Source organism: Medicago truncatula, chromosome 1 (assembly GCF_003473485.1).
Source record: "Medicago truncatula cultivar Jemalong A17 chromosome 1, MtrunA17r5.0-ANR, whole genome shotgun sequence".
NCBI lineage: Eukaryota > Viridiplantae > Streptophyta > Magnoliopsida > Fabales > Fabaceae > Medicago > Medicago truncatula.
In genome coordinates this window covers 8,051,115-8,064,863 of record NC_053042.1, presented here as the reverse complement: position 1 = coordinate 8,064,863, position 13,749 = coordinate 8,051,115, and the positions used below count along the sequence as shown (strand labels likewise).

The window sequence follows — 13,749 nt, the reverse complement described above, 5'->3', positions numbered from 1 at the left end:
AAACAAACTCACATCATCCAAGTTAATAACATATAACGGCATAATGCCTACAAAAATATATGATGAAATTAAAGTGACCGGAATATTCATTGCCTCCGGATCTGCAACGTTGACGCCCAAATCTTTGGTTGAACAATCGATATTTCAATATGAATCAAATGAACACTGCACGAAGACGGGAAATCAAACAACGCCGCACAAGACGACGAACAACAAATCACCACACTTAGATGATGAAATTACAAAGAAAAAAAAACCTAGATCTATGTGAAAATCACTTATTTAGATTGAAATAAAGAGAAAAAGATGAAGAAGGGTGATTTCAGATCAAAAATTAACCCAAAACCACCCCTCATCTTATATAAATAGAACTCAAACACTGAATCATTTCATTTACACAATCAGAGTATCAGCCTTTCAGATGACACACATCTACTACATTGTGCTCAGGGCCGAAAAATATTTTTCAATCCTCTCTTATCTATCACCATAGTCATCGATCAACATCATCTCTCTGTTGAGTAATGCGTTAATACATTATGCTGGGCTGAAAGATATTTTTACTTTTACTAAAAAAAAAAATATTCACTACGGGGATGAGAATGACTCGGAGATACCCGGACCCGTTGGGGACGGTGATGGGATTAAATTTCTCATCCCAGTTAGGTATGGGTAGAGTAACAGGTAAATATACGAGAGTAAATTACCCCAAATTCATCAAGAAAAAATGTAGATTCATCGATATGATTTTTTCTTAGTATCAATTACCATTTTCATCTCTATAATATCTAACTTCTTCATTTCTTTCATTCAACATGTCATATCCATTTACTTTGTTTCAAAATTAAATCTTATTTGTCCTTATAGTTAAATTATCTCTTATTCATCAAAGGAAATGTAGGCTTCACCAAAACCTACACCATATTTTGAGAAGATTAAGGTTAGACTTTACTTTTTTTAAATAGAAAATATTAATGTTTTTTAAATGTATATTAAGCTTAAAAATATGAGACTACATATTATAGAAGAAAAATCTTTGACATTGATGGCTCGTTAAGGATTCCTCTTCAATCCACCGTTGATTGAAAAACAATTAACAGAATGACAATTACATGCAACATATAATTCCAAACTCAAACATGTAAACATATATCCATAAATTGGTATATAAATGCACAGAGAGATCATTTGATATCACCTTAGGATTTCTCTTGATAAATTTTGGGACCATTATTATTGTTCAATGCATTCATGTTTGTCATCGTGAGATTAATTCAATGGTAGAAACAATGCATAATATATGTAAAGTTTGAGGTTCAAACCTCGGACACCGCTAAAAATTGCATTCAAGTGTAATTTTTCTAACCCTTCTTTTTTTTTTGGAGAGAATTCTAGCCCTTCTTAAAGAATAACCTTTTATTATCATCGTATAAAACCAATTCATCTTAAGAACCTATTCATACTACCTTGAGATCTATAAATACCTCGGTTTTAGACTTCGAGTGAATGAGTATAAGAAAAATCAAGATTAAAAAGAGCAGTAGAAGTTGAACCTTTTTTTTCACCCTCGTTCATTCCATCTAAAGAGGTCAACCTTTAACTCTTAATTTTTATTTTTATTTTATTCGTTTGTTCATGTTGATTTTCTTTTGTCCGTTTCTTCAATAGTATGTAGCGGCACCTTCATTTTATTTCTAATGGAATTTTACTTTGTAAAGGTTATATGTTCAAGTTAGGTGTCACTTTTCTTGCAAAGATAAAAGAAAAAAGAAATAGGTGCCACCGAAAGACAAGTGAAGATGCTTTGCCAACCAAAATTTTAGGCAGCATTTACTGCAGCACAAATGTTAAATTTGGACATCATGCACAAGTTAAGAAAAAGTTAACTTTCTACTATTGGATAGGGTTGACAATGAACCGAACCAACTTGAAAATAGTTCGAGATTCGATTCGATAATTGATTCGTTGAACTTGGTTCATAAACCTAATGAGTCGAACTTAAGTTTAAAATTAAGCTCGTTAAATAAATGAGCTCAACTTGAATTAAGTATGGTTCGACTCGTTTCAGCCCAATATATATGTGTGTGTTTTTTTTCTCTCAAAAATATATATCTATATGTATGTGTGCTTATATGATATGTAATTTATTTATTACAAGTTGCTTCTAATAATAATTATGTACTTTTTCATAAGAATTGATACAAATTTGATTAAAAATTAACGAACATTACCCCTCTCTCTTCTCTCCTTCTCAAATCTTAGACGTCGTCCCTTTCTTCTTCTTCTTCTTCTTCTTCTTCTTCTTTTTCAGAGGGGTGATTTAGGGTCAATTTTGACCCAAAAATCACCTCTCCGAATTGTTTTTCCTTCTATCCTAATTGAATAAGTGATTTCACATATTTTCTGTTTTCTTCCTTTTTTTTTTGTGATATCGTCGTCTCTGAATGACTCTGTTTGTTTTGATTTTTCGTCTTTGTGCGGTGTGTTTTTGATTTCCCGTCTTAGTGTGGTGTTTATTTGATTCAGGTTGAAAGATTAGCTTTGAGCAAGTGCATATCCGATCAATGACAATGACTTTGGCGTCGTCAACGTTGCAGATTCTGAGACATGAATATAGTCATATTAGTCATATTTGTAGGCATAAGTACTTTATCATTTTATGCTATTAACATGGATGTTGTGAGTTTGTTCACAGATTCATCCTTTTTGTTTTTAGCGAATTTGGATTTGTATTGTACCGATGTACTATCAATTTAAATGAATGAATACAATTTATTTTTGTCAAAAAAAATTACTAATAGAGAGAGGAAAAAAAGAAGCCTTATGCATGCTTTTAAACAAACATATGCACTATAATGTAAAAGCTAATAGTCCCACATTGAGGAGTTTTCAAAATACTAGAGAGCGGAGTATATATATACAAGAGAAGTATATCTCAATTATAATGTCAAAGCTATATATGTAGTATATGGATTGTGCTACGGTAGTAATGTACGTTTCATAGTTTACTAAAAGTTATACTTTTTTTAAAAAAAAAATATGTGAAAGACATATTTTTGACAAAAAAAGTTTGTGAAATATACCGTTTGAGTAAACGAGTTGAACCTAACGAGTCGAATCGAACTATTCGTAAACTTTATACGAGCTGAACTCGTGCTAAAAAAAGGTTCGTTTCGAACTCGAGTCGAGTTTCGAGCTGAATCAATTCTTATCGAGTTGAGTCGAACTCAAACAGGTTCGACTCGACTCATTTCCAACCTGGATAAAAAAAAAAAAAAAAAACACAGATTTTATTATAGTCTAACAGCACTGTTATCCTTTTCTCATTGTTTTCAACCTTACTATCTTCCACTTTACTATCTTCAACTCGTACTACAATAGACCAGCCACCATATTAATGTTTAGTATGATCATAATTCACTATTTCGTTAAACCTATATAATATATGTGATTTTAGAAACTTAAATCGAATAGATCTTGATTTCTCGAAGTGATGATGCTTTTTTGCTTATTACTAAAATCAAAGTGATGATACTTGTAACCATAGTTGCTAGAAACTTTTAAAAATAAAAAAAATAAAAATAGTAGGGCATGTTTGTCCAAAAATGACAAAGCTAGTATTCCTTGTCTTTAATCTTATACAATTCTTTTTTTTTTTTTGGTCAAATCTTATACAATTCTGACATGCTTATCCAAAAAAGGAAAATATACATGTTTGTGACATCATGAAACATTATCCTGTATATGCATAATTCTCTTTATGTAAAGCTTCATGCATACAAGATCATTGTTTATTTTAGAATAATAGGATCTGTTTTGTTTTAAAAAGGCTTTTATGGGTACAGTTATTTTCACTATTATATATACATTATTTATGTAATACTTAAAAGTTATTTTCACTATTATATATACAAATCTTAAAAATAAAAAAAAAAACACTTAAGAATAAAGTAAAAGCAAAAAATGAAACAGTTTTAAGAAAAACCCAAACATGGGATTCCTAAAGTTCATCACATTCATAGTTTTGTTTGTCCTATCATTTTGAAATTTGAATAGCTTATATGATGGTTCTCTTTTGGCAAACAACTTTATGATAGTTAGCACTTAGCAGTGCCTTTAGAAACAGAAGATTATCTAACATGTTTGGATTCCAAAGAAAGAAAAGAACTCTCTACACCCCCAAACACCACTTTAGAAGTACACATTCAAACAAAACGTAACTTTTGTACTATTCAGAAGTGCATTTCTAAGAAAAATATATCGTACGAAATTATACTTCTGAAATCAAGTGGTGTTATTTTTTATAAAAAAAAATAAAAAATTCAGGTGGGGAAAGTTGCTCCTCAAACAATGCTTGCATGTTTCATCAACTTTAGGATGGAACAAAAAAAATTCACTAACTAAAGTGAAATAACCAAGAACATCAAAAAGCCACTTCAATATAAGTTACTAACTGGAAAAAGTCTTTCAACGTTATACTGTACCAAAGGCCTTCCTCTGGGTTACAGTGAAATTAGATTAAATGTCCGACAAAAACATGATTTGACTCGTCTTTTTATTCTTCAAATGAAAACCTCAAGCAGATTTGGCCAAATATGCATTCCATCCTTGTAGACGGTATTCATGAGCTGCTTCGGCAGGATTTGCTGCCTTGATGATGCCACGTCCAACAATGATAATGTCGCTTCCCCTATCATGAACGACCTGGAAAATAACACTTTGCTTGAATAAAAGAAACAAAAATATGGGAGAAAACAGTTGAAAAGAGTAGAAAAATTATGGAAAAAGTAGCAGCTGAAATGTAATTTCAACACAAATTAAGGGGTCGGGTGGGAAAACTACCATCTCTACAACACAACCAAGTTTTAAGAGAAATATAAGACATAAAATCAAAAAGCTAAAGCACGTGATAGAATTGTTTAAACACAAACAGATGTTCTAAACTGCAGAAATATAATCAGAACAAAGAAAAAATAGTCTTGATACTTAAAAAGGCTTGAGAAACAAATTGGCTTCACATGGTAAGCCAGCAAACGAAGAATTTATTTTGATTCTTTTCTTTCCTATCCGAATGGTGATATTTATGTATTAGCCCGTGAAGGACAGAATATCTCAACAACACTTTTTTTAATTCTATTTCATTTCAATGTCGATGCAGAGGCCTACCTCAGCCTCTGTCTGATCTTAAGATGGTACAGTGGCCCTGTCTCTTACCCCTTTTCATCCAAATGAGTTACTTTCAGTATAATAACAATACCATATTACTTTGATCACACTTATCCCAAGCACATGAGTAAAAGATTCATGGCAACATGGAAAAACTTACAGAATATGGAGTGTTATATTGCTGCCCTAAACCATCACCACCGGTAACCATTTGAACTCCAGGAGTTGCCTGAATGAAAGAAGGATTTACGGGTGCCCCTGGCCATGATGCTGGATTGACGGATATGAAGCCAATTACAAAGTCGGAATGTTCCTCAGCAATTTTCAATGCAGCAGCAGTATAATCTCCCTTGGCAAGGTTACCGGCTGAACTCATTTCAGCAAGCAGCAATAGTCCCCTGCCACGAGGCAAACCCTGAGTATGGTTCAAGAAACATGTTGCACTGTCAATCAGATTCTTGCTATTAAAAAATAATATAATAAGTATTATAATGATAATGACTATCTATACAGACCTTCAATTTTAGTCCATCCACAATTCCAGGACCAGAGATTATGTGAGCATTTACTATGTGAGCCCAATCCAATATGTGAAAGATCCCTCTGTAGATATTAAAATAGAACAATGTCATATTGGCTTTAGATACAGATGAGGAATCTAGAAAGAAAGGGAATACAAGATAGTTGAGCAAACTATACCCTGCATATTGCATGGTTACTGTGTTACCAATGTCAGCAAATTTACGATCCTCAAAGATTAAGAAGTTATGTTTCTCTGCAATCTTCAATAGGATAAAGCATACATTAGACACCACTAAACCAGAAATGTAGAAGATTCCTTAGAACTTCACACAAACATGTAATGGTCACAAACATATATAACTCTTACCACAGATTAAGACACGAGATCATTAATTCTGTTTCAATAAATGCTAGGAAATCTTTTAGTAGACTAATTGTCAATAATATTAGGATGGAAAAGTATCCACTGTAATATTGAAAGGCAAAAAAAAAGAACAAAATTGGTTTCTCTTAGGAATATACCGAGAGAAGCTTAGAGCCAAAAACAGGAGTAAAATCTGGCAAAATATCCACATGAGTCTTAAGCAAGCATATCTCAGGTCCAACCTGCCAGAAAAAATGAGACAAATTAGTTAAAAGACAAATAATAGGTATGGCCAAACCAGTGTTGTCAATTGCAGATCACGGTAAATAGCGGTTTGTTATAATTCCACTAAGCAACACTGCTATAGCGCCACTCTAGCTGCTATTTCACAATATTATGTACTAAATGGCGTATCACGGAACAATAGTGGTTTGTTCAAATTTCGCAATGCAATAGCGCTATAGCTTCTCTTTAACAACACTGGGCCAAACTTCCACTTACAATCTAGTTGACGATGATAAGCCAGAGAATACAGGACTCAGGACTCTTTCAAGTACAGAAGAGGGAAAACAACTTCTGTGGACTAATTAAGAATAGATAAAAGTGAATTCCTCTTTTACATGAGAGGCTTCACAAAAGAATAACAATATCTCACCTTCTCGGCAATTTCAAGCAATTCAGCTGCAGTTCCAACATCTGCAGCCAAACACAAATTACTCTCCTTCTGAGCCATTATCTCAAACAACTTCTTTCCTGTTGGATTCTTGGACAGATTCGCCCTTTCCCCAAATGATAAAGACTTGACCTTGGTTATTGGCTTCTCAACCTTTGCCAGAGCTGCAACCTTCCTATTCTCATCTAAGAATTTTGTAACAACCCCTACCATCTCGTCATCAAGTCTTCCATGAACCCTCAAAATTTTCACCATTTCAGTCAATTTAATAATTGCATGCAGCTTGATGCCATTCTCCTCCAAATTTTCCCGCCCACCTTGCTCTCTATCAATCAGGACAACCGCATCACTGATCTTCAACCCCACAGAACGTAGTGGTGCCGCTGTTTCCAAAACTGATGTTCCACTGGTAACCAAATCCTCGATGATTAAGCAACTTTGGCCAGGCTTGAAATCACCTTCAATGGCTTTAGCAGTGCCATAGTCTTTGACTTCCTTACGACGCATGACCATGGGGATGTTCTGAGCAAGAGAGACGCAGGTGGCAATGGGTAAGGCAGTGTAAGGGACACCACATACCAGATCAAATGAGGTGGAAGAGACTGATGAAATTAGGGTCTGAGAGATTTGCTGTAGGAGAGAAGGATAAGATATGATGAGACGGAGGTCAATGTAGATCGGTGAGGTGATGCCAGATTTGAGCTTGAAGTTGCCGAATTTCACAGCTGATATCTCATGGAGTTGAAGAACAAGAGATTCCACCAATGATGATGACGCCATTTCCTCACAAATAATATTCCCTTTTGAGTGTGTTACAGGGATTGTTGTAGAAATAACCTGTGTTATTCAGTGCGCATTATACTCATCAATTGAAAAATCTAAAGAAGTAAGAATGTAAATATGCAAAGGATATTCAAGTATTTGACTTAAAATTTTAAGCACTTAAAGAGATATGATAACAAAGATTTCATTATAGCACTCCCACATCATAGATGATATCATAGATTAAGATAATTCCTACAACATGATTTCAAATTACAACCAGCAAGCAGAAACCATATAGATTTTCTGCAACTTGAGTTACCCCGACAAAATTGCAATTTAAAATCGGATATGGATCCACTGCAGTCGGAAAAGTATGCAGTCACTACAATACAACTTCTAAATTTATCACTAGATAGATATTAGTTCATACAGCTCAGGAGTCATGATATAAAGTTTTGACCAAATTTAAGCTATATTATATTCCCGTAGCTTAATTGAAGACTTTCAAAGCATACTGAATACTTTTCCCATGATATTAAAAATGAAAAATCAAATTTAACAGAAACAGTGATAACTCCTAACTCTGAAAGCTGAGTTGAAAATGTTAAGTAGTGTGGAATATATATACCTATTCGGTGGAAGGCTTGTTATTTGGAGGAGCATCGTTGTCGTGAGTTTCTTTCAGGTTCAATCTCTTTCTGAATTCTGATGGAAGACGACGGTGCAGAGAGAGAGAGAGAGAATGCGGCGGTGAAGAAGAAAGGGTTTATTTGGGGTTTTGAACGATATCTGCCTCCGTCTGTGTTGTGTTGTGTTGTGCGACTGGTAAACGTAGGTAATTTTGGGGCAATATTGGAATATTATCCTTTGTAATATTATTCCTCAAACTTCCTCATTGCATACTCTATAAGAACTTGGTTCCGTAGAGTGTGGGTTCATAAAGTATAATAACAAAAAGTAAATATACTAAACCATATTTCAATCAAGCAAAACATTATCAAACATTCTAAGCAACATTCTCCATACCACTTTGCCATTTCACCCAAAAAAATCTGTTCTTTCACATCTTATAAACAGGAACTCCAAATTTGTTCTTGGACTAAAATTTCAAAAAAGTCTAAAAAAATGAAATCTACCTTCCAAATATACTCACAGCGATGAAACTCGAGACAAAGGAAGCAATTTGCACAAACAATAGGCGATATAAAAGTGAAGTGCAATTAGTTCAAGTTGGTACAAATGTGAATAGCTCAAACAATTGCAGCAAACATTCTTTGTGAAGAAATCAATTATCTATTGTACAATCATTTTTACCATAATTATCTCAAACAATATTTTCTACAAATGAACCTTAATTACATCTACCAAAAACAAAAATATGTCAGATCTGCACTTGAGAAAAAAGTTTGTTCTTCGGCCCTTTTTGTGCCGTGTGCTTAGGGCCCGTTTGTTTAAGATAACAAAAAATTCATTTTTGATGTTTTAGTTATGTTTGTGTGCAAGTTATTTTCAAAAACCATGTTAAAAAAACCAATTTTTATGTTGCAAACGAAATATTTATTTTGTTTAGCTTTTGAATAAAATCACTTTTAATAGAAGAAAGAGAAATACAAAATCTCTTTCAGATGTTGTGTGCTTATCTTACCGCTACCCACTCAATTCAATAACTATGAATGGAGACATTTCACTCAAAAATTGATTAAGGGTAAGATATCTCCATCCATAATTATTGAAAATCAAAATCATTTTTTTTTATAATTTAAAACTACAGGGCCCAAAGACACCTAATAGGAACACAGTCAAATCTATTCAAATAATCTGTCATTAGAAAAATCACACAAAAATGTATGGCAACAGATAGAGAGAAAGCAAAAGCATGGCTTAAACATTGCAAACCAAAACAAGTTTTAAATATTCTAAGATTAATTGGTATGCACTAACACTTTAAAACTTTTCCACACATGCATCTGATCCTATGAAGCATAGACTCAGACACGAACAAGAACACGTCGACACTGATAATAATTTAAGAAAGTGACATAATTCAATGTAATCATAAGTGTTGGTGTCGGACACAATACGTATTCAACACCATGACATGTCTAGTCCAAGGAGTTTATGTGCTTCATAGATTTGATACACGTGCAAAAATAAATTTATACCGCATACCAATTAAATTCATACACTAAACTTAAAACTCAAAGTGCATATAATCGGCTTAAACATAAAAAAAAAAAAAAAAAAAAAAAAAAAAAAAACGCACAAACCTAAGTTTGTAAGAAAAGTGAGCAGTTAATACAGTTGTGTAAACTAAAATCAATACTATAAATCAGAACAGTATAAGTAAAATAGTGAAAAAGTAACAGCTTGCATCTTCTTCTTCAGTTTTGAGTGAAAAGTTTCAAATGGAGAGATCGTAGAATCAAAACAGAGAGATAACAGAAAAAGTAAGAGAGATACCTTGGTTGAAGCAAAACGGAGTTGCGGCGGAGCAGAGAGAGGGTAGTGAGTAACTGAGGTCGAGTGTTCGTTCACTAGCTTTCAAAAACTTTTAAAAATCATCTTTTGGCCAAAGTGCATTTTTCCCCCTAACTTTCAAAAATTTACAATTTTGGCCCCGCAAATTTCATCCTTTTGGTCAATTTTGACCTGATCAACGATGATTTGGCACACGCTGTCAGGCCACATCGGTATATATTGGTTTTTTTATTTATTTTTACGCCACGCCAGAAATTAGCATAATTTAAAAAAATATATAGTTTTAGCACGTGAGAGAGTTCAACGGTAATATCCTAGAGTTTTAAAAGCCCCAATTTTTTCCCCAATCTCCATTTTTCCTCCATCGTTCTTCTTCCTTTCTTCTTTCGATTCTTTCTTTCTTGTTCCTTCCTTTCGTTCCTTTGTTGTTCTTGGAATTTCAGTTCATCACCCTTTCTTCTTCTTTCGATTTGCAGGAAAAAAATGGGTGAACCATATTCATCAACTTCAACCGTGAGTGGGTCATCATGTCTGGACAAAACGAAGTTGGTATGTTACTGTGGCGTTGAGTCCCCTCTAGTAACAGCTTGGACTGACCAAAACCCAGGAAGGAGGTTCCATGGATGTGGGAATTATTTGCAGAGAAGAAAGTGTAGTTTTTTCGTTGGTTCGATCCAGAAGTTCCTCAAAGGCAGAAGAAAATAATTAGAGGCATGTTGAAGAAGAATGATGCATTGACGAATAAGGAAAAAAGGCTTGTGTTGACTATTGTAATTTTAGGAATGTTGTTGTTTGTTACTGTGTTGGTGATTTTCATTAAGCTTGGATAAGTTATGTATTGATGTTACATTGCTATTATGTAATCGGAACTTATTAAAGTTCTTAGTTTGAATGATGTAAGTTGTTGTTATGATATAAGAAATGAAATGAAAACTTAAGATCTAAGTCTGAATGACTATTGTCCTATTAAAGTTCAATGTTGGAATGATGTAAACATATGTTCAATGTTGCTATAATGTAATGACCTATTAAAGTTATGTAATGTTTTGAAATACTGCCGTCAATCAAAACTAATGTACATACCAATTGAAAGAGTACTTAGCATAATGTAACCACAAAACAGATCATCACATTAACATAGCAAAAAACTTGATAATTAGATTACTTGACATAACAGGGTACTTGACATCACCAAAAGATAATTAATAGTACTTCAGAGTACTTAAATTTAGAGTACATCACCAAAAGATAATTAAGAGTACTTTATAGGCATAGTACTTAACCTAAAACATAAGCAAAATATAATTAGGAGTACTTGACATTACATCACAACACCAAAATATAATTAAGAGTAACATCAGTCTCATCATGATCCTTCATAGCTTCATAGCTTAAGTCTTGTTCACTGACTGTTGTGTCCCAATGTTTCCAACCTCATCAATTGTCCTTTTAACTCCTGTGGTTCTAGACTTTGTAGGCACAAATAGTGAAACCTCACCAACAACAATATTGGCACCTCTGCATGATCCAAATGGGTTTCTTGTAGTAGCATTAACAACATTGGTTGCAACTACAGGGGCAGAAGTTGTAGCAGGTTCAGTGGCTTTCTTTCCAGCAGCAGTTTTTGTCCTTTTCTAGATTGCTTTGCTTCCCTTTGCAGCACCAATTGTTGTGACAGTTGAATGCACATTGGTCGTGCCAGCTTTGTGCCAGTTTGTGCATTTGTGCCAGTTTGTGGAGTACTAGTTGTGCCAGTTTGTGCTTCAGGGTGTTGCATAGCAGTTTGGTCCTAAATTGTTACCCATGTAAGTATTGGTAATTTTTTTAGCCTAAACTATAATACAAATTAATAAGTAACAATAATACCTTGTTCCCTCCAGGTGGAATCCTTCTATCAGCACCTGTCTTTCCCCCACATGTCTTTTGATTATGTCCAAACTCTTCGCACCTTGTACACCTCACAGTTTTCTGATTTCTCTTGCCCTTCTTGCTAGTTGATTTGGGTTCATCATTCTCATTCCTTCTAGCCTTAGGTGGGAGTATTGGTTCAGCATTCACTTCTAGCCATAATTTTGGGCCATTTGAAGGAAGAATCAGATTATCATATGTATCACAGTTTGTATGAGTGCTATATCCTGCCCTAGACCACATACCTGGTGCATACTGTCTCATTTCCTCCCAAGTTGGGACACTTAACAATTTCAGACTTTCCATAGCTTGTTAAACTCAGGCATTGTGTTGGCCCTTGTTGCTCTCCACAAAGCTTTTTTCAACTTCTCTCCAGCATGCCTTTTCCTCCAGTTTCCATACAAATGTCTGACACAGAGTCTGTGCTCAACATTCTCACCAATAGCAGCTATGGTATTCGCCAAACCCTTAAAAAAACATACACAAATTAAAATTAATTTATGTAAATCAAAATTAAAATTAAATGAATTAAATAAATTACATGAATTAAATATTACCTTTTGTTGGTCTGATATGAAAGACCACCTTTTGAATCCAATTTCATTCAAATATGATAGAAGCAGATCCATAAACCAATCCCAACTTTCTTTAGTTTCTTCCACAACAGCAAAAGCTATGGGGATCATTTGATTGTTATCATCTTTACCAACAACTGATAACAAATGTCCACCATACCTCCCTTTCAAAAAACATCCATCCAATCCTATCAATGGCCTACAGTTACTCACAAAGGCCCTCTTGCAAGCATTGAAACAAACATACATTCTCTGGGGAAAAAAAACCCCAACACCAGGCCTGGTTTGAATCTTAACAGTACTCCCAGGATTGCTTTTTAGCAACTCTTCACTATAGTTTCTTAGATGAGCATACTGTTTTTCACTAGCAACATGAATCATTTCTAAATCACTTAATTTTGCCCTATGGACCTGGAAAGAGCACAACATCACATTCCACCTAAGCTTACAATGATCTTTCAGAGCCTTAAGGGTCATAGTAGGTGTATGCTTAAGTATTGGAACCAGTTTTTTTGCCAACAACTTCCCATTTAACACTCTAATTTTACCAATTGGAAAGCAATTGTGAGTGGACTTCAAGCTAGAAAGAACATAATGAGTCTGAGGAGGAACCCTACTAAATCTAATATGATATGGACAACCTGAAGAGCACTTGACCACAATTCTTTTCTTCTCATTCTTCTCTAGGTACACATTCTTCTTGTTCTGCAAACCATACTCCCTCACAACAGCTTTAACTAAAAGACCAGTGGCAAAGATCTGACCCTCCTCAAAGACTACAGGTTCATCATTAGTACCCAACTTAAACCTATTCAGTTTCCTCCTTCTTGATCCCTCTTCTACCTCAGATGCATCAAGACTTTCTAGTATATCCGAGTCTTCGTCCTCATCTTCAAAGTCTTCTAAACCAGTCACTTCAGGGTTCCTAGATTCTTCAACACCAACTAAAGATTGATTATTGTTAACTGAATGACCACCAAGGGTTGGGTTCACAGTCTGGTTAGGCAAAACAGTGGTCCAATCCCACTCTTCATTAAAATCACTATCATCAACAGAAACCCCATCTACACTTCCATCCTCATCTTCTAATTCATACTCAGGAACCTCTCCCTCCTCACTACCATTGTAATCAGGATCAGACTCACCTGAGTCTTCATCAATTTCAGATGGTTGCTTCCCTTTGCCAACTATAACAACCTCTTCAACATCACTATCATACCTGCTGTCAGTAACATCCACATCTTTGGCTTCAACATAAAACTCAGCTCCTACTGCTTCCTTATGTTCATTTATGAACC

The 13,749-nt window shown here is 34.4% G+C and overlaps 1 protein-coding gene across 2 annotated transcripts; it reads right to left on the bottom strand.

The window, feature by feature from the left end:
* Positions 1-4,406: 4,406 nt before the first annotated feature.
* Positions 4,407-9,971, bottom strand: LOC11414291 (uridine 5'-monophosphate synthase). Of its 2 annotated transcripts, none has more exons than XM_039833344.1 (7): positions 9,951-9,971; positions 6,708-7,562; positions 6,211-6,294; positions 5,866-5,948; positions 5,682-5,769; positions 5,327-5,581; positions 4,407-4,704 (listed from the first exon to the last, which is right to left on the bottom strand). In XM_039833344.1, exons 2-7 carry the CDS (start codon positions 7,503-7,505, stop codon positions 4,576-4,578), a joined length of 1,437 nt encoding a protein of 478 aa, XP_039689278.1. In that variant the 5' UTR covers positions 7,506-7,562; positions 9,951-9,971; the 3' UTR covers positions 4,407-4,575. The 2 variants fall into 2 exon arrangements, with proteins under 2 accessions (XP_039689278.1, XP_003589475.1); XM_003589427.4 differs by lacking the exon at positions 9,951-9,971 and adding an exon at positions 8,119-8,826.
* Positions 9,972-13,749: the final 3,778 nt, after the last annotated feature.

Bases quoted from the DNA above. Each gene is read 5' to 3' on its own strand.
- LOC11414291 (XM_039833344.1), bottom strand. From the start codon at position 7,505: ATGGCGTCATCATCATTGGTGGAATCTCTTGTTCTTCAACTCCATGAG. The intron at 6,295-6,707 runs GTGAGATATTGT...TTTTTCTGGCAG, and splicing joins TGCTTGAAATTGCCGAGAAG to GTTGGACCTGAGATATGCTT. The intron at 5,770-5,865 runs GTATAGTTTGCT...TAATATCTACAG, and splicing joins GTAACCATGCAATATGCAGG to AGGGATCTTTCACATATTGG.